The sequence below is a fragment of the Sphaeramia orbicularis genome, chromosome 7 (assembly GCF_902148855.1).
Source record: "Sphaeramia orbicularis chromosome 7, fSphaOr1.1, whole genome shotgun sequence".
NCBI lineage: Eukaryota > Metazoa > Chordata > Actinopteri > Kurtiformes > Apogonidae > Sphaeramia > Sphaeramia orbicularis.
Genome location: NC_043963.1, coordinates 33598214 through 33626196, shown reverse-complemented (window position 1 = coordinate 33626196; position 27983 = coordinate 33598214). Strand labels below are relative to the sequence as shown.

Here is a 27983-nt window from a genome sequence, read left to right as displayed (position 1 = left end):
ATTTCCCAAAGAGTGTGGGAGGGAGACAGACAGAAGTGGATGGCCCGGGACCTGGATTCACAGCTTTAAAAGCAGGAGCGGGATTTGGAGTTTGGGATAATTCTGCCCTTGACCTGGAGAGAGTGAGGTGGAATATAGCAGAGTTAATCTGGAAGTTTACACTTAACGGGAGAGAAGAGAAGGAGCTTTAACAGGGTGGTGAGTTCAACCTTGTTCCCTTAAATCTGTAATTAAAGAGGGTGTAATTGTGTGTGCTGTGGGTGCATAAGACAGTTGCAGTAGACAAAAAAGAAGAATTTCCCTCAGAGAATTTACTCTAAAGTTTCCTGAATACCTGTCATTTAGTGAAAGTGAAGCCTCTAAATTGAGATGAGCTCAGCCATAGTCTGCCAGGCTCTGTTGGAGCGACTCTGAACTGACAAGAACACATTTAGTGCAGGGATGAATGTAATTTTTTGGGGACTGTGTTCGTTCATTTGTTTCAGGTCATATATACTGTAGTAGTTTGCCAGGTGTAATACAGAGGGAGAGGGTGAATTTAAGAAGAGAAGAAAGGGGCGAGAGAAACAGAGAATAGAGGTGAGGATTAGAAAAAAAAAAAAAAAGGGGTTCTCCAAACTTCAATGGGAACCAGTTCACTGTTCAGAAAACTCCTGGGACATCAGGTTACCTTCTTTCTCTCTCTCCTCTCTCCTTTTTTCTATCGGACTCTCTCTCCCCCTCTTTTTCTATCTGTCTTTCTCTCCGCTCATGTTACACAACCCTCAAAGGACTTGTAGATTCTGATGAGCTCCAATGTCCAACATGAAGTATGTTGCTGAGGTTATCCTTATGTCTGGGTGGGGCCTGACGCTCGTACATGTGTGCAACTGGGCAAATTGTTATATTCTAATATGGATATTTATGTGTAATTGTCTGTGTGTATATGCAAGCGTGTGTGCTAAACACAGACCTCATGCCTGCCACTCCTACCAGGGAATTCCTTTCAGGCTTTGACAGGGGAGGAATGTCACTGCAGACCAACATTTACACAAACAAGCATTACCGATGAAAGGCTTCGACTGTTTCCTATAGGTATAGTGCTGCGGTCACCAATATTGGACATGTGTGTATTATTATCTAAATAGAATCTAAAGGAGATGAAAAATATGTTAAATGTTTCTGTTATGTACACATTTGCAAATGGTAAGTACAGTATTTTATCAATAATGACAAGGGAGTATATATTTTTGTGCTTTAGATTACTTCTGTACTTTAAACTACTACACACACCCGCATCTGTACATTGTCCTCTTATACAGCTAGTGCTCTGTGTAGCCATCGCTGCTGGATAAGAAAAACATTGAATACAGGCCAGAAATGTAAAGCCCCCTTCAAGATAAATGTGCTCCAGACTATACAAAAACTGTTTTTTTTTTTTTTTTTTAAGTCTCAGTTTTGCTGCTGTGTGCCAAAGGGAAGCTGAGTGTGTTTTCATCACTTCTCACTTGGAGGAAGTGGAAAGAGAAATCTGCAGCCGCCGGGCTATATATCCTACATGACCTCTCAACAGAGACTGTACTTTGTTCATGTGCTTAACGCAGGATAATTCAGGACTAGTCTGAGATTAAAAGATATTTTTGATGTTTTTTATGAATGAACAAAGTGGGAGGATTGGTTTTCGTATTTTGAGTTAAACTGCTATTATTCAAATAATATTAGATTTTATGCTTATGTCAGAACTGACAATGTTTGTAGGTAATAAGTCATTAAAAATAGTTAATTATAAAGTAACAACATGTAGCACATATAAGGAACATTACTCACTGCAACAATTGTGTTTTTATTTCCAATGTGAGAGTGGATTATGACATACCCTTAAAAACACTTCTAAATAATCCTAAAGGCATCAATTAGTCATATGTGAGGTGTTTAGGACTGTTTAAAATTGCTTTGGAGAGGGGGTCATCAGCGACCACCGCCACGGTCAAACATAAGGGGGGGTATGTGGTTAAAAAAAAAAAAGAGAGAGATTTAGGTCCAGATTTTTTATTTGCTGAAAAACTGTTCTGAATTATCCCAAAGACATCAATTAGTCATACGTGAGGTATTTAGGATTATTTAAAACCATTTTGGAGGAAGGTCATCAGCGACCACTGCCACAGTCAAACATATGGGGGGGGGGGGTAAAAAAAATAAAAGAGATTTTGGTGGAATTTTTTAATTTGCTTTAAAGCAGTTCTAAATGATCCCAAAGGCATCAATTAGTCATATGTCAGGTATTCAGGACTGTTTAAAATTGTTTTTGAGGGGGGGTCATCAGCGACCACCGCCATGGTCAAACATAATTTGGGGGGGGCTGAAAAAAAATAGATTTTGGTCCAATTTTTAAATTTGCTTAACAAATGAGCTCCATCGTTTACCTTCCAACTGCCTATACACTGATAAATAGAGGATTTGGCTCAAATTATCTACAAACATCCGAAGTGTCATATTTTTGTTCACTCTTCTGCTCCTCTACAGTGGTAACAATGCACAACGGTAACTACGCTTACCTCCGAGTCCCCTAACGTCAACAAACTTTCACCACAGTACAGCCTCCAGCACACATATGCACACCAACCTGGGTGAATGTTCTGCGTTGTACCTTTAAAATGTGTTTGGTTAAAGCAGTAAGGCAGACAGCAGCCTGAGACACTGCCATAAAAGAGTCATAAATGGTGAAAGAAACCACATGTACGATATGTCTTATAGTGTGGGTGTGTGTAGCTTGTACCACACCTTAAAGCAAACACATCAGCAACATCTTCAGTGTATATCGCTGATACCACATTTTGTGTCAGGACAGTAGGTATTGAGATATGGCATTTTAAACAGTTAAGGACTTTGACATGTTGAGATCATTTTCCATTACACATATATCTTTTTTTTTACACTCATGCCATTGCTGACATTTTATCTGCTGGCTTGTAAATCTAGGTCTTTACATCGTATCTTGTTGCAGCTCTTTGTCGTGCTTAAGAGAATCTACAATATATATCTGTATTTTCCTTAAAAAGAAACAATAATAATACATTTTCCAATATTCTTACCCTGATTATTCTATCTTATAGAGATAACATATGGACTCTGGTTGAACTTTACAAAGAAAATGGTCCCAAATTACACATCCTTCAAACCTGTAAGTGCGTCCTATGGCACTGCTAAAAACAGCTTAAGCTATATAAACGACTGTGTGTATGTGTATGAAGGGCAGATGGACAGTGCTGTTTTCCCCTGCAGACAAAGATGTCTGTGATTATTCATGACCCTCTCAGGTTTCCCTTTGAAGCTGAATTACTGCTTTCCCTATGTTAGCACCACTGTGTGCATGTGTGTGTGTTTTAGAGACAAAGACAAAACTAAATGACGTTATTAAAAACTGTTAGCATTCTCGAGCATAGAAAATGTTAACATTACCATCAATACATTTTAAGATCAGAGAGTATTTTGTGATAATTAAGTAATAATAGTAGCTTCAGTATCAAATAGCATTTTTCATATCAGTACTTTGTCTCAGATAAAAACAACTGACATTTCCTCACATTTCCTTTTACCTTTTCTGTAGGTAATGTGTTTTTAAGACAGTAAAATTAATAGCATCTTTTTTGCTTGTTTTTCCTCCCCTGTTATTATATGATTGTTACACTAAAACTAAATATATGCATTAGCTATGATTACAATTTGAATTTTCTGTCCAAATTTACAGTCATATTTGACTTGTTCAACATTTATGAACATTGTAATATCAGTAGATTGTGTATTAATAGATCGTTTGCATATTTGTCGAACAGAAATTCATGCTACTGAGCAGAAAGTTTGTATCAGTTTTCTACATGACACAATGTCGGAATTACAGATATTGGGTATATCCAACAGATTATAGTAAATAAGAGGTTTATATAGAGTGTCAAAGAGGATATGTTTTATTGAGTTGCATGGTTTAATAATGGTCAAAATAAATAAAAAATTAAGGCATATTTTGATTTTACTGTTAGTGCTAAGACATTAAAAAATGCCACCAACACAGCGGTTATGCAAATGCATGAAATCTTCTCACTTAGTCAAAAACAGGAGGAGGATCCACCCTTTAAACACATAAAGGATGGAATGATGTGAGCCGTCTAGACTGTGAAGTGTTGTATAGGACACCTGGGCAGGGGAGAGGCAGCAGCAGCAGCAGCAGCACACCTGGACTGACAGTTAATGTGACTATTTAACCTGAGGGTCTCCAGCCAAACTCACCACCCAGTATGACTCAAATATTGCTGTTTTAAGTAACCTTAGCTCACAAGGATATTTTTTAGAAACTCAGATATTCATCTAAGAGAATAAAACAACAGTATTAACAAAAACAGTATTTTCCACTGTTTTAAGTGAACTAAAATACATTGCGATCAGTAAAATCACATGATGATATAACTGATGTGGTGGCCTTGGTTTAAATGTCACTAGTCGCTTTTCCATTGGACATCTGTGCAAAACTTTACCAATATTTACGAAATGTTGAAAAAACAGAAGTGCATAATTTTGTTTTTTCCATTGAATCACAAATGCGAGTATTTATTTGTTATCACGAGATGACACGAGAAGTCATTCCATCAACATTGCGATGAACATAAATATTAAGTTGATATACAGATATATTTATTATTATTATATATCACCCCTCTATTCTGTATTAAATTAAAAAATGATTCGATTTCCTGGTGTGTCCACACATACTGTGCCATGTTTCTTTTAAAACTCTTCTTCTTCTTTGCTTGTTGTAACGTCTGTCAAAATCCATTTTTTTTGTACATGTGACTCTAGTGGAAAAAGGTCTTTCCACTGCAGTTTTGTGATATGCCCGAAAAACCACCTCTTGCTAGCACAAAAACATTTCTTCAAAAAATTAGAGTTTGTGCAAAATTGTCATTGTGTTTAGTAAATTTTTATATGCAAGTTATATTGGCACAATCTGAGGGTCAGTGGAAAAGTGCCTAGTGTAATGTGTTCATTTAGCATAAAACATAATGATTATTCCTCAGTGCCCTCCAGCCACAACTATTAGAATAGCAGAGATAGTAGAATACCTGCTGGTAGTAAAAACCACATTCAGATATTTTTTTACAACTTTTCTTTTCAGACCACAAAACCTTGAGGAAGATTTATAGTTTTATTTTCCAGCTCCTGTCAAAACTATCTCTGCTGTACCTGCAGACCTGGAAAAAAAAAACCTCTATCCCAAAAACCTGGTCTGATAAACATCAAAACATCAGTCTCCCATGTAAACCTGCAGAAGTACATCCTGCCAGCACGTAACATGTCTTGAAACTCTGTTACATAACTAAAATAATGATAAAACTATGTTCAATGACAGAGAAAATACAAACTTTCATATATACTCTATTGTTATATTAATTCATACTAAAAATAATACATTACAAATGATCCTAATAATTTATCTTCACATTTTTTTATGTGAAAAGAGACCTAAAAATGTACTATTAATGTGTCTCTGTCTCAAATATGTCACATGTCCAGACATCTTGAACAAAGCTTCCCTGTTTGAGAAAAAAAAAAAGGAGATGATAATTCATGGGTCAAAAACTACACCCAAACTCCACTTTGGTTATCTTTTTGGTTGACTCGAGCTGCAGTTTGGCACAGGTCATTGCGCAGAATAGAGTCAGAACATCTGGTTTAAAGTGAACCAGCTGTAGAGTTCAGGCTGGATTCAGTGTGAGAGGTAAAAGGTCAGAGTTCAGACTCAGGGTTACGTCTGTGTTTGTGGAGGAGAACAGGGATATGGAGGTCAGCGCAGGTCAGGATTGTGAACCATGTGGCACAGAAGCAGAGAACATACAGGACGGAATGGAAAACGTAGAAACATGATGTCAGTCCTTTTTGCAGTAATTCTTGTTGACGTTTCCTTTACAAACAACTTCTCGCAGTGTTTGGAACTAAATTATTTAATAGAAATAACAGCTAACATTGTTTGACATTCGTAACCTGCTGGATTTGGATGTAATTCTTGTCGGGCATGAAGAGAATTCGATTGTCCCGGGACTTTTGCTCCATATGGATGTCGTTTTCAGCTCCTTTGCACTGCAGTATATCAAGAACAAGAACACAGTCCAGTGTTTGGAATATTCCTTGTACTGAAAACTGAATCCGCGGCCTTTAATGCGAGTCAGTCTTTGTGTTTGACTGTTGAAGATTTGATTTTGACAGGTGCTCCATCAATAGGTCGTGTTTACCTGCGTCCGTACACATATGCGTGTGTTCACCGTATATGCTTCAGAAATGACAACTGTATGTGCAGACATGCCTGCTCATTCCACATTAAATGCTTCTGTGACTTTCAGCTATGGCGTGCTTTCTTCTCTTGCATGTGCACACAGCTCAAACCCACAGTAGCTGATAAATCACCAAATCACTGGCGACGTTCTTACAACAGCCTTATGAGCCTCATCTGTTGATACAGTCGTGATCTAGTGTTTTGAATTGTTTCACCGCAACCCTTCTGTTTTTTTTTTTTTTTTTTTTTTTTTTTTTTTTTTTTTCTGTGAGTGTTTACATTTGGATTGATGTGATGACACCGTCTCACTCTCACTTTCTTCTCATTTTTATATCCAATTGGTAGGTTGACTTAAGCTTGTCTGGGCATGAAACACCCCATCGCTGAAATCTACACAAGTGTTTTTTTTTTTTTTTTTTTTTTTTTTTTTTTTTAATATACAGATAAAATAAGATTTGATTTGACTTGATTCAGTGATTTATTCCGAACATGCAATGAAATTTAACATATATGCGAACAAGCAAAACATACATAATAATACAAATATCAACAATCATAACAATCTTAGACAGAAGAACAGCATAATGGTTCCATTTACAAGCCCAAAAAGGGGTGGGAAGAAGTGCAATTTATTTAATCCCACCCCCCTCCCTAAAATATTATTAATAATATATATGTCCCTGTTCCTCTTACATTACTCTTTTATATTTATATGTGTAGATTAGCCCAAACTATTAGAATGAAGAACTGTAATAATATTTAAAACTTTCACATATTTACAGAAAAAAATGGCAGCTCGAGTAACACAGACTGCACAGAAGAAATAGATACGTAAACCTTAGCGACACAGGAGGAATGTAGTTTGTACATGTCTACTGTATGAGCAATGCACGTGTGTTTCCCTGTGTATGTATGTGGTTGTGTTGGATACGCATCAAACACTTACACGCCTTAGCCCCAAGGATACAAGTAAGGCCACTTATTATGTGCCTATTTAGGTTAAGTCAATTTGGAAATGCACAATGTGAAGGAAGATGACTTACTGACTAGTCGTAACAGACTGGTCGCCTACGCAACGAGCCAGACAGGATCCCAGAATGCTTAAAGGCATGATGGGTTTCACAAGCAGTTTCTTTACTTCTGTTTTGGAATCATTTATTTTATGTTATTAAGTTTTTTTTACAATGTGTTATGAGGAGTTTAGGGGAGGATGACTCCGTAGGATGCCATTTCTCACAGCTGCCGTCTCATTGAGCTAAACAGTAAATATTAATTCATCTGCAGATCACACAGTGGCACTAAACACACATGCAGACCATTTGGAAAGATGCCACTCCATCTCTTTCACCACGCTTGGGCTCAGAAGCTGAACATGGTGTGTTGCTAACAGACAGAGGATGGGCCTGGGAGGTCCCACGCAGACAGGTGGTTGACATCAGCTGGGGAGGGGGGAGCTAGGGAGACACAGGAGCAGAGAGAGACAGATGACAGAACGATGTGGAGACCACACAGAATAGAAAATGGCGGGTCAAGTCTTTAGTGAGAGGGGTGAGAATATAATCAAACAAATGCAAGCGTGGGAGTGACGACAACACTAATATTTTTGCAGTCAAGAGAATTCAGCGAGGATTTGACAAGGCTATTCACAGCAACGCAATAAATTACATCGAAACCCTTCAGAGTCATTGAGTAAACAGTAGAGCACAACTGAATGCTCAACCTTTACTATGTGTTGTACTACACAATAATACACTGTTGTCCATAAAGTTGGAATAATTTAGTTTTCAGGCACATTCCTCTTTTTATTCCAATTTATAGACATCAGTAATCACCTTTGACCAGGTTCAGTGATTACAATTACACATTATCTGTCAAGAATAAATCACATTATCACGATAATTTCATGAGAAGAGGCAAAAAAAAATTTGTCCAACTGTGTATATTGGTCAATACTGGCTATAATAAGACAGCATATGTTGGTATATGCAAAATAGATAGAAAGTCAGCTTCAGAAATGCAAAACAGAATTGAAGATAATAAAAAAAAAAAAACTAGAAGCACTCGGAGAGCGCAGACCTCTGCCAAGGCAGATCAGTGCCCCGGATTTGGATGAAAATTTCAGGAAATGTTGATACTGGCACAAGGAACAAATGATTAAATTTTGGTGGTGATCAGAGATATGTGTGTGTGTGTGTGTGTTGGAGGGGGCACTGATCTGCCTTGGCGGAGGTCTGTGCTGTCTTTTTTAGAAAAGCACTCGTAAAAAAAAGAAAAAAAAAAAAAAGCACTCGTAGAACGCAGACCTCCACCAAGGCAGATCAGTGCCCCCTCCACCTCTGATCACCACCAAAATTTAATCATTTGTTCCTTGTGCCAGTATCAACATTTCCGGAAATTTTCATCCAAATCCGTCCATAAATTTTTGAGTTATCTTGCACACAGACAGACAGACAGACAGACAGACAGACAGACAGACAGACAGACAGACCAACGCTGACAAAAACATAACCTCCTTGGCGGAGGTAAAAAAGATATAACACACATATATGGTTTACCTATAGTTTTTAAAATGGATTAAAGTTGTAAAAAAACTGATGTAAAAAACTCCTTTGGGACATGGAGACAAAGTCAATATTTTTCTTGCCTGAGATTGTAACAAGAATCAGACTGAGCAAGACAAATAGATGTAAAGTTGTTGTAATGAGGTTGTTACTGTAATTATGTGTGATGGCTCTTTAATTGCACATGTCTGGAGGATGTCTTCATGTTCGTGAGGTCATTATGCATGTTGCTCCAGTATTTTGAAGCAAAGACACTTAATCCCTGCATGACCCAGAGGTGGCATGCTGGTTGGTTCAACCTGAATACTAAACCACCAGGATGAAAGAAAATTAAATTAGGTTTATTGGATTAACTTTGTGTTCCAGCAGTTTGACGTGGAAAGCATAGCTCAACGCTAGCTTGCAGCCTGAGCACTTCTACTGTATACAACCCTCTCAACAGCGTCTGTGCACTGAGGTTAAATTTGCTTAACATATTATCATAACAGGCCTCAAGAGCTGCCCTGACCAGAGCACCTTTGGTTCTCATTTTTCTTCTCCTTTGCTACATGTTCATGTGGTGAGTATTTACAACAAATTTGCCATGCTCCGCGTGCTTCATTGCAGAAAATATTCAAATAATACAGTACATGCATGTGTCGATGTATGACGCATGTATATAACCGATTTACACTTGTCGGCCCACACCCATGCCGGCGGTGTCAGACGAGAGCGAATTGCGGCCTAATGGAAAATTTAGGTGTCTGTCTTTTAATGCCTACGATATTTTTGAGTAGTAATTTCACCTGGGTGACTCATTCATGATCACTCCTTTGCAGGTTTCATGCAAATATATACGCTTCATTTCATTCAGGGCGCGAGCTGTGAAAGAATTATTCGAAGCACAAATACTAAAATGTAAGATGAGTCAAAACAAAGGCAGCCTGATGAACCAAATGACTCATACTCACATTAGTCACAGATCTTTATCAGAAACACCACTGAGATTTATTTCACCTAATGAGAGTTTGATTTCTGTCACATTCAGGGCTTAAATGCATGCCAGTGTTCTGAATATGGCACTAGCACAGATCACAATATCATATTATCCTGTCCAAACCAGACTATTTGTGTCCATGTAAACATAAAACCAATGACATTAGTCTTAACCTCCTAAGACCCAGGAAATGTCAGCAAAGTACACACTTTTATTGTTTTTTATTAAATAAGTGCCTATATTGGAAACATCATAATGCAACAGTTTTTTCAGATGCACTTTTTTTAAATTTTTATGGAATGTCCTTTGTGGTGGGCAGTTTGCTTTTCTTGTTTTTTTGTATAAAGTTGTGAAACTCTTGTTCACAAATGTGGACAGAAAACCCATAGCTGGGTCTGAGGAGGTTAAACATTGTTTACTGCAGCTTTCCCTTAAACTCTTAAATAATGTCTTTTAAATGAACTTTAAAAGCACATTTAATTGCTGATGATTTTAATGTCTATTTTAATTTTAATGTTTTTATATTTTAACTTTCTCTCATCTTAAATGTATTTTTATGCGTCTCCTGCGATGCTTTTATGTTTTACATAAAGCACTTTGAATTGCCCTGTACATGAAATGTGCTATACAAATAAACTTGCCTTATCTGAACACATGTTTGGGTGCTAATGCCTCTCAGTGTCTGCTCTAGTCGATGCTCTTCGTGTCGATAAACAATATGAAACTACAGTTCATTCGCTGTCCGCCAAAGAGGAGAAATATAGTTTCTGTTAAAACTATTGTCATCACACATGTGTCCCTTAGTCCTCAGTGCTTTGTAACTCCCATCAGCCCTTATTCCCTTAAGCCTTCCCTTTCCTTGAACTCTTCTTTGTCTGTCATTCGGCTACAACCTCCTCCATCCTCTCTCTCCCACTTTCTATCATTTGTTGCTTTACTTGTTCAACTCCCAGAACACCTCATACTCTACCCACAGCCTGCCTTTCATTATGTTCTGAAGTCTTTAATTGTATTTTCTCCATCCTTCTGTCCACATCTCTCTCCATGGTCAGTCCGACATCCTTCCCTCTGGCCCTCCACTCACCGCTCCACTGTGGGATCTTAGATTCTCACCAGGACAGGGGAGTTATTACTCCAGCCATGCCAAAAGATTAACCACTTGTCATGAGAAGATTGTTGAATGTCAAGGTCATAAAAACTAGGGTTCTGGAAAACATGTTAATCACCGTGTTCATCCTGCCTTCAAGGCCTGGAGGACTGGCCTCCCACGTCTGCTGGTCCACAGGAGGGAGTGGGCCGAGTTTTTAGGAGAGGGGTGAGGGCCTACCACTGACACAGCTATGTTGATCTGGCTGTGGTTTTGCCTCGTTGCCAGACATGCTTTTAGCCTGGAGTCAAAACAGCAGCCAATAGGAGCACAAAACAGTATCGAAAATGCTCTGTGAAAATGCTTTTGGGCAATGAACACATTACATCAGCAAACAAAGACTGTTGGTTTGTACGCTTCCAAGTTTCTCATATGAAGTAAATTCAGTTTTATGGTCAAATACAACAGGTAGCGTTTAACTCTTTTTTATTAATAGTTGAGATATTTATCGAGCTGTAGTCAGGGTCCTGCCGCTTATGTTTGCACCCATCCTCACGTTAGTTGGTGTTTCAACTCCAATTCTAAAAAAAATGGTAGATTGTGTCGCCCTGTTGTCAGTGTAGAGGAGGAGACGAGAGGCGTGGAGGCACTCAGGAATGTGCCTAAATGTCACTTCTCTGCATTTTCTAAAAGTCTGACCCACAACCTCTGCAGAGAAATCAGTCTACAGCAGTGTTTTTCAACCTTGGGGTCGGGACTCCATGTGAGGTCGCCTGGAATTCAAATGGGGTTGCCTGAATTTTCTAGTAATTGATAAAAAAACAAAACAAAACAAAAAAAAAAACTTACTAAAAAAATATATGGTGAGTTGAGAGAGACAATCCCAAAAGACAAACTCTGAAGCTGAAACTGAAGCACTGTGGTACTGTTTATCTTTCAAATGTTCATTGTGGTCGGTTTAAGATGCTGCAGCTCTTTCATAATTCATAGTCTGAGTTATTGTTTTTTCAGTATTGTCAGCCTTGTAAATCCAAGCTGGACTGACTGTACATATCCAGACCAAGGAAAATAAAGTTCTACATTTGTGCAGTAATCTACACCTGGCTTTTCTGCCTCCGTCCATAATAACATACATTATATAGACTAAACGTCATCTAAAATGAACGTTTATTTGAAACATAGTATAGCAAACTATTACATGATCAAAAACAAATTAATTTTAGCAAAAAACCAAAAATGTCTCTATTTTGAAAATCTGGGGTCACCAGAAATTTGTGATGTTAAAATGGGGTCACAAGCCAAAAAAGTTTGGGAACCACTGGTCTACAGGCTGTTATAGATGTGGAAACACGACAGGAAGATGAAAAAAGTCTGTTACACTCCATGTATATGAGTGTAACATACTGTATATTGAAAATTAATACTTAGAGCATATTCCATCTTTAGATAATTATGATAATTAACCAAATGCATGTGAATGATGATGATGATGATGATGATTATTATTATTATTATGATAGGAAAGCTTTTCCATATGCAAATCATACATGATTACATTTTTATACAAACGATGTAATAAAAATACGGTCTAAACCATTGATAGATGGTTTGAACAGCTTTTATCGCAACAAGGCAAAGTGCTACAAACCACATTATTACACACAAAAGAAAAAAACTACAGTCCTCGTGTACAAAGAACCACATTGTTTCAGTTTGTAGTTTCGATTTGCTACTCATCCCTTTCTTCTAAATGAAATTACATTTGAGTCTTACTGTCAGCTAAAAGTTGTTTGTTTTGGACTCTTTTCACAAAATACACAAGGATTCAATCTTTCTGTAATGAACTATTGTTCGATTGACTGTAGGACAACGTGTGACAATAGGGGAAAGGCTGAGGTTACACTGTAGTCATGTCTCTGCTTTGTCTCAGGATTGCCATTGCAAACACAAAATGACTCTGGAACAAAAGCCGTGCCAAGAACTGACTTAAAAGTTTTTAACCACATGTAACATTAGCTTTCGCTGAAGACGTGTGAAATCTCAGCTCAGATATAGACAAAAAGAGCTTCTTCAGGCCACAAGATACAATACACATCAAAAACCTAAGGCCTGCGGTTCCTGTGTTTCAGTATCTTGGATGCAAATGAAAGACATGACAGTGTTAAAGTGTGTTTGAGCAAAAGGGAGACACTTAAACTCCCTCCTGTCTTAAATATGTTTTATTCACACATGCATGTCATTAGAGGTATGTGGTATTACAGGCATGTGGAATAACTTTGCACAGTAGGTTTTCACATTCTGCTAAAATGAGTTGGCACATTTTTTATGTCCTGACCTAAAACTTTGACTTCGATTTTTATTGGAATCATTGTATTTTTCAAATAGAAAAAGTGGAGCCATATGCAGACAAATGTCTAGCTGTTTTAATTAGCCCAATTCCAAGACGTATTGGTTCCACCGGGATTTCTAATTGAGATCCTTTTGTCTGCATATTTGGCATGTCTTTAGAAAAATCACTTTACAGCCTCTGAAGAAATAGCCAGTTACTTGTAGCCAACAACACACAAAACTAACATCCACACATTTGTCTTGGTTTAAAGTTGCCAAAATGGGAAAGAGAAAGGGAATCAGATCTCTGTGGATACACACAAACACAAACACAAGGAAATGATAGCGAGGATGTGACCCAAAAGAGTAATTCTGCACCTGCAAACATGTGGTGGAAATCTGGTATTCTTTTAAGACACAGAAAGTGCAGTGTATCCAGGAAGCTTCCACTGGATTTCAACCATGAAAGAAAAGATAACCGTGAGGTCAGATTCTTGGAGCAAAAAGAAAAAGAAACCGGACAAATGAGATTCAGATAGAAAGATAGAGAAAGCTCCGAAACAGCAGGATAAAGACACTGGATGATTGCCAAAGCCTGTTTCTTTTAGCTTCTACACCTTGGCTCCCTTCTTTCTTGATGTTCTCAAGATGCCCTGGACTCATGGGTCAATTCCCTAAATCCTCTTTAAGAAAGCTTTTATTTCACCACTGTTAGAGAAGAGAAACACCTGGATAAAAGGGCAATGTATTAAATAAATAACCTCCAGGCGCCACAATATCTATAATCTAAATAAGCTCATCGAAAGAACAAATTATCTTCAAACACAGATTTTCTGATATTCCCTCTCACGTTGCAGGGCACAATGGTTTTATGATTAAAGTTTAATTTGTCTGAAGTGGTTGCTCATAAAATCTGACTCCACGGATAAGTTTCTGAGGTCTTGTTAGCAGCAGGAGTTTGAGCTGGGAAAGTGTTGTTGATATGTGAAGTACCAGCGTCTGTACAGCTGCCAGCATCAGTCAGCAAAGTTGAATTAAAGGCCAGTCTTTCTAAAACGATTTTTTTCTGGTGAAATACATTTCTATGTTGAACAGGCTTTTTTATAGCGGTGTCCACTAAACCTATCACTTTAATACTAACTGATGTCAAGTACTGAACATATAATATGGGCTTTTGTCTGTGTTCTAACAGATGGTCATTTTACCATATATTACTTTGTGCAGATATATTGTAAATGTTCTTTTCCCAGTATATCTTACATCATTTGTCATCACACTTAGGAGTCAAGTGCTTTTACAGGTTCTGCGTCTGTCAGTTCGATGCTGCCTGTCTTCTTTCTTCCTGTGTACTGAGGCCACGGCAGTGCAGTTTGCTGTTTGAAGTATTCCTGATGCACAACAGGTGCCTTACTTTTCACAGCAAATATCTTTAAAACATGAAGACTGGGGCGAGGTATAGAACAGAGGCTGATCTCCTTCCTCTCTGCTACTCGCATTACAAGTGCCAAGTGTCGCTAAACTTTGAGTGCACCATAGTTCACTATTTTTTTTTTCTCAGTATTTTGTATGTAAGTGCAGAACAACACCATAGATACACTATAAACAAAAAGTTGCAGAGATTTTTAATTTTTGGCCTTTTTTTTTTTCAGTTGGGATTCTTGTACAGCGCTTTTTACTTTTTTGTATGTGACTTGAACTGAAACACATTTTTTTAATGACCAGACATGGTTTTATTTACAAAAGGCATAAATGACAAAAAAAAGACAAAAAAAAAAAAGAAATATCCTAAATTTTTTGTTTGTAGAGTATGCTGTTCAACATGTAACTACGATATTATCTGTCATGTTCTGAAGTTAGAAGATAGAATAAAAATAACTTGTTTCTAAATATAATTACCGTGAATACCACCACACCGCAAAAATCTAAATCTTACCGAGTGTATTTTTCTCATTTCTTGGAAAATATGTCATCACAGTAAAAAAAAAAAAAAAAGACAATCACCTAAAGAGTAACTTTTCAGTGAGATATAAGAACTTATTTTTTGACAATAGATCTTGAAAACCTTATTTCAAGAAGTCTCACCAAGATAATTTTCACTTCGTTTGTTTATTTATTTATTTCGAATATTTGCAATAAAATCAACAACAAAAGAATTATATAAAAAAGAAAGTAAACCATTAGAAAAGGAGCGGGATGAAGTTTAATTTATAATCTCTCGCCCCCTTAATCTTGCTCCATTGGCAGATTTTTTTGCTTAATTCAAGATTTTTTTTTTGCTTAATTCAAGCAAAAAATCTGCCAGTGGAACAAATGAAAATTATCTTGGTAAGATTTCTTGTAATAAGATTTTCAAGATCTATTGTCTAAAAATAAGTTCTTATCTCACTGAAAAGTTACTCTTTAGGTGATTATGTCTTATTTTAAGTGTGATAAGATATTTTGACTAGAAATGAGAAAAATACACTTGGTAAGATTTAGATTTTTGCAGTGCTTATATGAGTATTAATATAAGACATAAAGCTGAAAAATGAACCATGACAGAAATTTAAAAAGCAGTTTATAGTAGTGCTGAAAAGCTGACATAAGACAGAACTGTGTCGTTCTGTGCAATCGATCAAATAGTTTTAGTTTACATTTAATCCTACCTGAATAAACCTTATAGATAGATAAATCTTTCTAACCCCATTGTGTAAAACTGCGTCAAGCACAATCATAAACAAAGCAGCGTTTACATGAAATTAATTCCCTGTCACTTATCAAACGTATATTTTTCCATAGTTTACTTCATCGTGGTAAAGTTTTTCAGACGGTCTAACCTATACTGTGTATCCCATATAGGACACTTTTGAAGTGGTTCCAAGAATAGCCTACAACTCTCTGACAACCTCTCCAGAACATTTGGAGAACTTAATTTGTGCTTTTAAGAGACACTGCATTACATCATTTTGCGTGACAAAAACTGATTCATGGCTGTATCTTGGCAGTTGTAATACTTTCACATGGCAGGTTGTCTAAACCGTAACAAGCAGAGTGACTTTCCATTGATGACAAGCTTCTATTGCAATGGTGAATGAAACAGTGAATAGAAAAGAGACTTGATTAAGACACTTATTTAAAAATGCATCTGTAAATATCTATATTAACCCTTTCATGCATGAATTATAAGAACCTTAATCAAGATTTTTTTTTCCTGAGTGTTTTATTCCTCTTTAGGCATGAAAAAAAAAAAATGCGATTGAAATTTTTTTATGAACCTATTTTTCATAGAGTTGCAAAAATGTCCACTCAGCTGGACACCATGTGTTTAATTTTTGAAGTAAATAAACATGTATTTACCGATCTACTGTGTGAAAACTCTGAAATAAAAACATGTTTAATGCTGGTAACTTCATGTTTTCCTACATTTTAACATACTCTAATACTACTTACTACTTACTTCATGGAGATAATATGCAAAAAAAAAAAAGTAAAAAAAAAAAAAAGTCTAATAGCAATTGATTTACAGTCAAACATGTTATTGCAGATCAGGTTTATCAAGAACAGCAAAGTTACAGTAATGGTATGAATCGCAGTGTATGAGATGATACATAAGCTGATATAGAACTAAAATGACAAAATTCATGAATATACAAAAGAATAGAATGGCTGTCCACTGTAGTGACCACTATGCATGAAGGGGTTAACTGAATCATTTCATTCCATTTTTGCATTTTTCAAACAACTGTGAACGAAGGCGTCTTTAAAAGTGAAAGCCTATGAGTTGACCCAGCGGTCAGTCCCTGTCTGTAATTATTTCCAGTAGATGACAGCAGGAGGAACTGAACTGCACCAGGTCGATGAGCGACACACAAAAATACTGTTTACCTTCGTCTCGTCTTTTCCTGCCGCCCTCTCCCTCTCTCTCTGCTCTGTCTTTCTACAGCTGTCGGTCTCTTTTTCTCACTCCCTCATAACCTGATGCAGTTGTCATCACTGTGAAAGAGAGCTGTTTGTTTGTTTCAGAGAACTGCTGACATGCTGCTCCTGCTCATCTTTTAACAAACACTTGTAACTCATGACTAATCTATCCCACTCACTGGAAAATGCCCTTGCTAAGTGTAAACGAACCTGTGTTTGATGGCAGGCAATGCTTCCTTTTACTGTTTTGACTCACCTGCTGTGTTGTTATTGTATCACATTCAACACATTTTACTGGAGCCACTTACAGTAATATGTCAGTATGCAGGCACCGCATTGTCAGACTAAATGAAAATGTATTACTAACTAATTTTACACTGTCAGTAAATATGTGTTTGGGCTTTACCGCCTTGGGCTAAGCAATTAGTGTGTCTGAGGTGTTTTCCCCTTCTGCTGCATAATGATTGCTTTTGTAGGTCACAACCTAGCACAGTGTTTTTCAACCTTGCGGTCAACCTGGAATTCAAATGGAGATGCCTGAAATTTCTAGTAATTGATTAAAAAAACAACAACATACTAATAAAAAATATATGGTGAGTTGAGAGAGACGGTTCCAATACATAAAAGACATGACAAACTCTGAAGCTGAAACTGAAGCACTGTGGTACTGTTTATCTTTCAAATGTTCATTGTGGTCGGTTTCAGATGCTGCAGCTCTTTCATAATTCATAGTTTGCGTTATTGTTTGTTCAGTATTAATTGTCAGCCTTGTTAATACAAGCTGGACTGGCTGTACATAAAACAATAAAATTCTCACTTTTTGCAGTAATCTACACTTGGCTTTTCTGCCTCTGTCCAGAATAATATACATTACATAGACAAAATGTCCTCTAAAATTAATGTTTATTTATTTGCAACATAGTATAGCAAACTATTACATGATCAAAAACAAATTAATTTTAGCAAAAAAAAAAATCTCCGTTTTGAATGTCTGGGGTCACCAGAAATTTTTGATGTTAAAATGGGGTCACAACTCAAAAAAGGTTGGGAACCACTGACCTAGCAGCTGTGTCACTTACATCCTCTTTACACATGTTGTCATCAACTTTGGCACTTTTGTTTAGGCAGGTATTAGCTTATGGCGCACTGAACAATGCCACTGTAGCATTTGGAAGTGGTGAATGACTCAGTAGAAATGGTCTTAATTTACATCTTGGCAAATCTATGGAGCCTATTGTGAGCAAAGGAATCCTCCTTAGGACAAGGGACGCTAAGCTACACCAGGCTGTTTTCATAAACATGATCCTCGGAGCAAACTTGACAACTGTACAAGGAATGAATCACAAAAGAATATAGAAGCACTGCTTTGTTTATAACATTGTGTATTATTACAGTATGTTGTGTGTCTGGAAATATGAACCATGCAGCTCCAGTCATTTGTGTGGCATTCGCAGAAATGGTTTTGGAATACCTTTGTCATGATTTGGCTCGTCCATAAGTGGGACTGTCTCCTATACTGGCTGTCTTATTCTTCAGGGCATCTCTCCCATGTGTGCCTGTGAATTCTTCCGTCTGGATACTAAAGAGGAAAGCAGCTCACTGTCCTGCACACATCAAACTGCAAAGAGCCTCACACACGAATCTAAGACTTCCTGTGTTATCAGGACCATATGTACCGCCTGTGTGATATAGGATATACTGTATGTTAGTATGTAAAATCCATTGGACCATTTAACTTTGTCTCCTCCAAACCCAGTCAACACCCTACGAGTGCAGCCCAAATATACAACTTCACAGTCTAACTGGTGCACAAATTTCTAAACCAGAGCGTGGATTTGTTTCTGCCAAGCCATAAAACAAACAAATAGCATTGGAAGCACATCCGAGCCCCTTCCACTGGAATACAGGAAAACCACAGGAGCATCTCATGAGGCTGTATGGCAGTGCATGAGTGTTTATTATGCCGTGTACAGTATTTGTGTGTGTGTGTGCGGAGATTGGAGACAAATTCAGACAGATTCTGATGCAGTGCTGAAGTAATCCTATAAGTCAGAGGTGCTTTCTAAACAGCTCTGACCCCTGCGCTCCTGCACTGCTGTGTTTACGCTGGCTCCACTGGCATTAAACACAAGCCACATATTTTTAACATTAGGATCCTCCCGGCTCACCCTGGGCCATGTAAATAGTGAACTGCCCGTCAGCCCAGATCAATCAACTGGCTGCCTGTTTGGACCAGCTCCATATGTGTGTGAGTGTGTTTACTGAAGCCAAAATACATCTCCAGTTGGTCAGAACCTACGAAATCATAAAAGACAGATTTTTATGCTTCAGAAGATTGATTACGAGATTAGTTTGCACATGCAGCGTCAAACAGACCCTGTGTCAGTGCTCAAAGAAACATTCAGAAGTTTTAATACTCTATAAGAAGTAACCATCTTGCAGCATCGGTACAATGCCTGCTTTGGGTGTGTACAATACTTTTACCGCGTGTTACAAGTTTACTGGACTGGACTTTTTTTTTATATTACATTCAAATTTAAACAGAATCTCTATAATAACTTTATTTAATAATAATAACTGTATTTGCTTGACACACAAAAGACCCAGAGAACAAAAGATAAAGAAAAAAAAACATATAATAAAGGATGGAAAATGCACTAAAGAGATAAGTAAAAGACAAAATAATTTAGAAAGTTAAGCAAAGGATAAATATTATAAGATGTGTTTCAAGAAATAATCTAAAAGGCAGTTAAATAATATTATTTCTGTTCTTATTAGTGGTTTCTTTACTCTATTTTTCTAGACCTTCATCTTTTATAGAAAAACCTATTGTGTTTAAACATAATTTTTTTTGATTGATTATACAGATATAACAAATATAATCAATTACTTTGAAAAACAATCAGTAATGCAACACTATAATTATACAAAAGATTTTACATACCTGATTTTGAAGAGGCTTAAAATATTGTGATAATGAGAGTATAATATTTGATTTTTAGTATCTCATATATTTATTGGAACAGAAACAGAATTAAAGTCTTTAAAAAGTTGTTGAACACGTTGCTTCTGTTCTTAATATCTATGCACAAGTTTAAGTTCATGTTGATTTAAATAAGTTGAAATGTTTCACAAATGTACTTTCCATCACAATCCAGTGGAAGATTTGGTAAAAGAATGGACTTCCTGCAGAAATTATCTTCCTTATTCTGTGGGAAAATACCTGAAAAATGACTTCAGATACTAAATGTCCCTCTGTGCAGCTCTATTTCCAGCAGGGCCTGTGATATTTTGATATTTCTCAGCTGCTTTAGGCAGTTGTTGAATTCTAGTCAGTGTAGGAAATGCAGACAACACTGACCTCTTCTGGTTACTGTTCACATCACTGGGAAGATGTCAGTGCAAATAGACATGTCAGGAAGAACTCCAGTGCAATCAAATCTTAAAACGAATAAACTAATCTTTTTTTCTTTGCAAATATCACTGCAGGCCAGAATTCACTTTGTGAATATTTTTTATCTCCTGCCAAAAGGGTGGAGTACTGACAACAAGGTAGTAAAATCAAAACATGTCGAGGTAAACATTTACAACTCTAATAAACTTTGTGGTATTCAAACACCATGCCGACAAGATGTGTTTTACTGTGCATTGCAAATAAGTCAAGAATACTGACACTCCGGTTTCAGCTCACCTCAGTGACCTCCTGAATGTTTGTTAGTGGGGTCGGGGGTGTTTTCATACACGTCACGGCATCTTAGCATACGAACTATTCATAGAAACAGCCTTACGTGCATACCTCCATCTGTATGTGTGTCATGTGTGTTCAGATAAGACATGTTACAAAGTCTGTATGCATATACTTACACGACTGATGCATGATGACTGAACTTTACATCCAACATGTACAGGGTGGGGAAGCAAAATTTACAATGAACATTTAGTTGTTTTTTCTCAGCAGGCACTACGTCAGTTGTTTTGAAACCAAACATATATTGATGTCATAATCATACCTAACACTATTATCCATACCTTTTCAGAAACTTTTGCCCATATGAGTAATCAGGAAAGCAAACGTCAAAGAGTGTGTGATTTGCTGAATGCACTCGTCACACCAAAGGAGATTTCAAAAATAGTTGGAGTGTCCATAAAGACTGTTTATAATGTAAAGAAGAGAATGACTATGAGCAAAACTATTACGAGAAAGTCTGGAAGATACTATTAAAGAAGAATGGGAGAAGTTGTCAGCCGAATATTTGAGGAACACTTGCGCAAGTTTCAGGAAGCGTGTGAAGGCAGTTATTGAGAAAGAAGGAGGACACATAGAATAAAAACATTTTCTATTATGTAAATTTTCTTGTGGCAAAAAAATTCTCATGACTTTCAATAAACTAATTGGTCATACACTGTCTTTCAATCCCTGCCTCAAAATATGTTAAATTTTGCTTCCCCACCCTGTAGGTAAGATCTAATGAGGTGTGAAATACCACGCATTCCAGTGTATAGCAAGTTTAGGCATTAACAATTAAACATGGTGAGTGTGTGTGTGTTTTGTGGGAGATAAGCGCTGATAATAGTAAATTGTGTATGTCTGATAGATGCAAGGGTCATGAAGTGATGAGGGGCTAGAATTTGTGGTCTTAAAATCATTTCATATGCGCAGTAAATATTGCAAGTAAGTTGAAAGCACAAAAAAATTATGCACTATTTCAGCGATTTGTTCATTTTATTTCTTATTGTCATGAGAGAAGTAAGAAACAGGTTTTAGTGTACACATAAGATGATTTAAAATACTTTGCAAGAAACAAACCCAAAACAAAACAAGTGGTGCCAGGCACAACAAACCCCGCCCCTTGCACGTACTGTAGCGTATTTTGGCATGGATCCAACTGATGTCATCATGTCTATGCGTGTGCTGATGTCAGCATATCAGTTACCTCTATATTTGTGTCAAGTTTGAAGTAAATTGAAGCAAAATTGATGTTTTTTATAGATGTGAAATGTTGCCCATTTTAAGCAAATGGGAAAAAAAGATGTAAAAAAAAAAAAAAAAATTCATAAAAAATTTGAACTTTGACCTACTTTTCCCAACATGTAATCACATCTATTCTGGGTCACTGGCAATCTATAAACCCAATTTGGTATGAATTTAACCAGTAGTTTTGCTGCTACGGACATTTGAAATTTCACCCATTATCAGTAAATGGGGAAAAAAAAGATTATAAAAATTCATAAAAATTTAAACTTTGACCTATTTTTCCCAAAATGTTGTGACATTTATTCTGGGTCACTGGAAATCTACAACACAAATTTGGTATGAATTTAACCAATAGTTTTGCTGCTACAGACATTTGAAATTTCGCCCATTATAAGTAAAGAAAAAAGAGATTTGAAAAATTCATTAAAAATTTGAACTGTGACCTACTTTTCCAAAATGTAATGAGATCTATTCTGGGTCACTGGCAATATGTAAACCCAATTCGGTTTGAATTCAACCAATTGTTTTGCTGCTACAGACATTTGAAATTTTGCCCATTGTAAGTAAATGGGGAAAAAAAAGATTTAAAAAAAATTCATTAAAAATTTGAACTTTGACCTACTTTTCCAAAATGTAATGACATCTATTCTGGGTCACTGGCAATAACATAAACCAAATTTGGTATGAATTCAACCAATAGTTTTGCTGCTAGAGTGTTAACAAACAAACAAATCAAACCAAAAACAATACCCCTTGCCTCCCCTTCGGAGGGCGGGGCAATGATAAAAGCCTTTTCCTGGAATAGAAAATGTAAATCCCATTAAAAAAAAAAAAAAATTCTATACCACTGTATTCCTGTATGGTTACTGTAGTCTTTTAGTTGGCTGCCTGAACCTTTCTTTTACAGACTGACAAAGGCAGACATATCTGTTACATTACCGTATCTGTTACATGAAACAGTCAGTGGTCTTAGTAAAATATAGGACATGTAAGTAAGTAAAGTGTTTTCTGTGTCTGTGTGTTACAGGGCTGTGGTTCAGGGGGTCCAGATGGCAGGCATGAGGGGCCCGGCCTGCACTGGAGTCTGGCTCTAGAGTCCACAGGGGCTCCCACTTCAACTGGACACATTCCACAGGTACACTTAAACACTCACCACTGAGAAACACACAGCAAAACACACTCCAGTCAAAGGGCCAAAGATGTTCCCTTGGTAAATAGTGAAAATGGACAAAACATTTGTTACCCACAAAACTGACAGAAAACACAGCTTAAATCATTTCAATAGCACAGTACTTCTACAAGTGTGTACACAAGAGCTGCAACTGATGATTCATTTTAATCCCTTTTCTTTTATTTGTATCATTTGATCCACTGATTGATAATCTTTCTGGAATACATTAAATATCCAAAAGGACAAGAATAACAACCAGGCTTATCATAAGTTACCTAAGCCGAAGGGATGAATAAATAAATGACACACAGATAAAACCAATAAAAATTAAAGCAATATATTTAAAGTGAACCTTTTAACATGTTCACTGACTGATCCCCTTTACAGAATAAAATAACTGAAATATTTTCAATATATCATGATAAAAAAATAGAAGAATTTTCAAGCAGATGACGTGGATGTTTGGGAACACCTAATCATTCTAAAATTAACTGGAGTGATTTTAGCCAAAATTGCATCAGCATACAAAATACAAATAATAATAATAAAAGTAAAAGTAACTTTGATGAGTTTTTGTGCTACACAGTACAACTGGTTTCAACACATCAAATACAAAAGCAGATGACAACTGAGACGACTGAGCCACAGTGATTTTGGGATTGAATTTACTTGAATACTGACTCTGTTGGTATGATACAAAACAGTGTTTGGTCTAACAGCAAAGGCAAATCTTTATTTTTGGTGTTATTTTCTAATTCCTTAATAACTTTCAGGTTGCAGTCAATGATTAGGTCATTTTTTGATAAACTCATCATGTATTGTGACTGGCAGTTCACTGTGCAAGTAAAGAACCCTTACTTTGGAACAAACTGTGTTCTATTGGATGGACCATGCAAGTTTCCAGCAAAAAAAGAAAAAAAAAAAACAGCACAGAATGTCAAGTCAAGTCAACTTTATTTATAAAGAACTTTAAAAACAACACAGTTGGCCAAAGTGCTGTACACAGACATAAAAACAAATAAAACAGTAACACTTTATATTATAAGACACACATATTCACTATTAATTAGCTGCTTACTAACATGTATATTCGTAGTAGACTAGCTATTAGTTTGGTAATTGTGTGCTGTAATGCATTTACTAAATGCGACTTAACCAAGAGTTATTTGTACACTATTAGCACTTGTAGTTGTAGTTGTGTTTCATTCCGTATAAATAGACCACCTATGGTAAGTATTATTAGGGAAGAATAACTGTTCCTGTGGTACTACCACCTTATAAGCCCCATACTGAGTAAAGCATATTGAGATCATAATTAATATACAACAACTTACTTACTAACTATGAATAAGCTGTAATTAGGAGCCTATATAAGGGAAATTCTTGCAGAAACTTCCAGAATAAAGTATTAATTAATGATTTATAATGAAAAACAAATAGATAGTATGCTGCTAGTAAGCAGCTAATTAATAGTGAATATGTGTGTGTCTTAAAATAAAGTAGATAAAAAAATGTAAAAGAATGAATGAAAACAGTAAAAGTAATTATACAGTAAAACCTTCATTCATTCATTATCTGAACCCCCTTTATCCTCACTAGGGTCACGGGGGTCACTGGAGCCTATCCCAGCGACTTATGGGCGAAGGTGGAGTACACCCTGGACATGTCACCAGTTTATCACAGGGCTGACATTAAAACAATAAAAGCCAACCTCTCACACTGAGTTAAAAGCCAAAGAGAAAAAAAAATATCTTCAGAATATGTTTTAGTTGTTCTGACTTACTTAATATTGCATGTCCAATAGGATGTCTCCTCTCACACCACTATGGACGATGCTGAAACCACGTATCACGCTGCCCTAATGCACACTTTACTTGGCTTTGTCTAAACAGATTTTTTTCCTTTTTCTGGCCAAGGACGTGTGCCCATGAGGTCGTCACCACTGGTCCTGCTCCTCCTGATCGGCGTCCAGGCTGTACTGAACATGGAAGGTGGATGGGCCCAGAGAACCGGGGCAGCCAACCACAGAATAGGACAGCAGACAGCAGCCAATCACAGAGCAGGACAGCAGCAGACAGCAGACGGAGACCACCTCTCTGAACACCATTCATCACAGGAGCATCATAGGACCAGCCACCACAGGACCAAGAAACCCCATCGGGCAGCTTCCCACAGCCGGGATAGAAGTCAGATTCCCCCCAATTCCCCCCCTGACCCCTCCAGCCCAGTGGTGGACCCCAAGCTCTTTTCCAAAAGACGTTACCGGCCCTCGCCCCGTGTGGTTTTCAGCGAGGTTCCCCCATCACATGATGCCCTGGAAGGTGAGGGTTATGACTCTGATGGGATGAGGGGGGTGAGGGTCCGGCGCAGAGCGGGATCGCACACCATGCACCGAGGAGAGTACTCAGTATGTGACAGCATTAATACCTGGGTAGGCAACCTGACACGGGCCACAGACATACGTGGGAATGAGGTGACGGTGCTGCCCAATGTTACTATCAACAACGTGGTGAAGAAACAGTTTTTCTATGAGACCACCTGCCGATCCCCCACACACAGGGGGGTATCAAGCGGGGGGAGGTCAGGGTCACGGGGAGGCAAACAGGGCTCCAAATCAGGCAACTCTGGCTGTCTGGGCATCGACAGTCGCCACTGGAACTCCTACTGCACCAACACACACATATTTGTAAGCGCCCTGACCATTCACAAGGAACAGACAGCCTGGCGTTACATCCGCATCAACGCTGCGTGTGTGTGCGTTCTCAGCCGCAAGTCTTGGACGAGACGACTGGGGCACTGACTGAGGAGGACGACTCCTGACCGCAGAAATACGAACCAACACCACACATTTCTCCTAAACAGCCACTGCAGCTTTATTGCCAATACTGTAATCCTTCTCCCCACCTCCAAAGACACACACATGTACACACAAACCACAGTCTACATATTATTAACACACACAAACAACTTCATGTATCCAGTCTTGGCCCCTGGCCCTACCTCAGTCCAAAAAGTCCTGGTTGTTTTAAGTTATGTGGACTGCATGTCATATTTATGGTTTATACAGTCAAATATGAAAATATATACAGTATGTGTATACATACAAAATGAAATCAAGCTTTTAATGTTGTCGTTGTTGTTATTGTTGTTGTGTTGTTCATGCTGTTATTTATTAAACACCTCAGTACTTGCCTGGGTTGTTGTGTCACTTCACATTATGGTAATGTTGTGGTATGTTTCTGAAAAGGAGGGCACTGAAATTGTACAAGGCACTAGTCCATGGATTCACATGCAAAGGTAGAGTAGAGTAAAGTGTGTTTTCTATTCAAATTTACTGACATTATCCCCTGGTTCTGATGTCAAGGGCAGGCTCACCACTCACATATAAATGTTTAAAGATGGAAAATATTCCTTAATCCCTAAAGACCCAGTGTTACTTTTGTGACAATTCCCAATGTTCTCTAAATTTAACATTTCCAAAGAGATTTATCCCATTTATTACAAAACAATCCTCTGTATTTTGCATTTTTCCAGTGAAAATCTGGTATTTTCCAATATTTAACGTCCTGATCATGTAAATGTTCTAAAAGCTCAGATTAAATTTGAGGGTTATTTATCAAAAACAGAGACTTTTCCAGCAAAGATATCATTAACTGAACATAAACCCAGTGTGTTCATCCACTGTCATTGATCCAACTCCATGGGTTTTACTGGTGAATCAATGTTGTAGAAGATGACGGTGTTTCCACATTCGCTATGGAGCCTTTGATCGTCCAAATGGGTCGTATCTGATCAAAAAATGTTTGGGAGGGAATGCTTCTTGGACCAAAAAAGTTTGTTTGAGGTGCTCTTTGGAAAAAGGGGTTCAAAAAGTATTTATCACACTGGAAGAAAAATCCAAGGCACTCTCTTTAAACATTAAAATGCCTTTCTTACCATGGCATGGTCATATCTAGACCTAAAAAACACTTCAGCGTGTTTCGGCTTCAAGCCTTCATCAAGAAGTCAAAAAAAAAAAAAAAATCATATCTGATGACTATAAAAAGACAAACTGTATTTTACACCAATTATTTAGATGTATTGATAGGATTAGTGGGTCAACAGGTATTAAACAGTTTATATCAGTAGATGCTTTTGGTCGACAGTGGATGTTTGGGTCTTTATGGGTTAAAGTAGCTGTCATGCATGTCATCCATCCATTTTTTCTCTTCTGAAAGATTTATGTCTGCTCTTCCAGTGAACACATTTGCTATGTTGTGATATGAACCTCCTTTTACTCCTGAAACACTTTCACAATATGATTTGATTTTGATTTGAATTGATTTGATTCTGATTTGAATTGGTAAAGCACTTTGTGACTCTGTCTGTGAAAAGTGCTCTATAAATAAAATTTACTTACTTACTTACTTAATTTACAATAACTTTATCATTACTAGTGCAGTATCCACCATCCTCAACCAGGAGATAAACTGAATAAAGGTGCAGAGGAAACAAAAAATGTTGTATATCCCACTAAATTACAGAGATTATCAGGACTTCTGTGTTTGCTGAAATAGAGTGGGTAACACTGGATTTTATTATTATTATTATTATTATTATTATTATTATTATTATTATTATTATTATTATTATTATTATCTGCATCAGAGATTAAATGTGTTAAATCTTACATACTTTAATGAGATGA

At 37.2% G+C, this 27983-nt stretch overlaps 1 protein-coding gene across 2 annotated transcripts; it reads left to right on the top strand.

Moving 5' to 3' along the window:
* The first annotated feature begins 22 nt into the window (after window positions 1-22).
* On the top strand, window positions 23-26471 carry ngfa (nerve growth factor a (beta polypeptide)). 2 transcript variants are annotated; one of them, XM_030139322.1, is made up of 3 exons: window positions 23-198; window positions 23153-23260; window positions 25213-26471. In XM_030139322.1, exon 3 carries the CDS (start codon window positions 25224-25226, stop codon window positions 26094-26096), a length of 873 nt encoding a protein of 290 aa, XP_029995182.1. In that variant the 5' UTR covers window positions 23-198; window positions 23153-23260; window positions 25213-25223; the 3' UTR covers window positions 26097-26471. The 2 variants fall into 2 exon arrangements, with proteins under 2 accessions (XP_029995182.1, XP_029995183.1); XM_030139323.1 differs by having other exon boundaries at window positions 25189-26471.
* Window positions 26472-27983: the final 1512 nt, after the last annotated feature.

Excerpts from the sequence above, each read along its gene's own strand:
- ngfa (XM_030139322.1), top strand. The coding sequence starts at position 25,224 with ATGAGGTCGTCACCACTGGTCCTGCTCCTCCTGATCGGCGTCCAGGCT.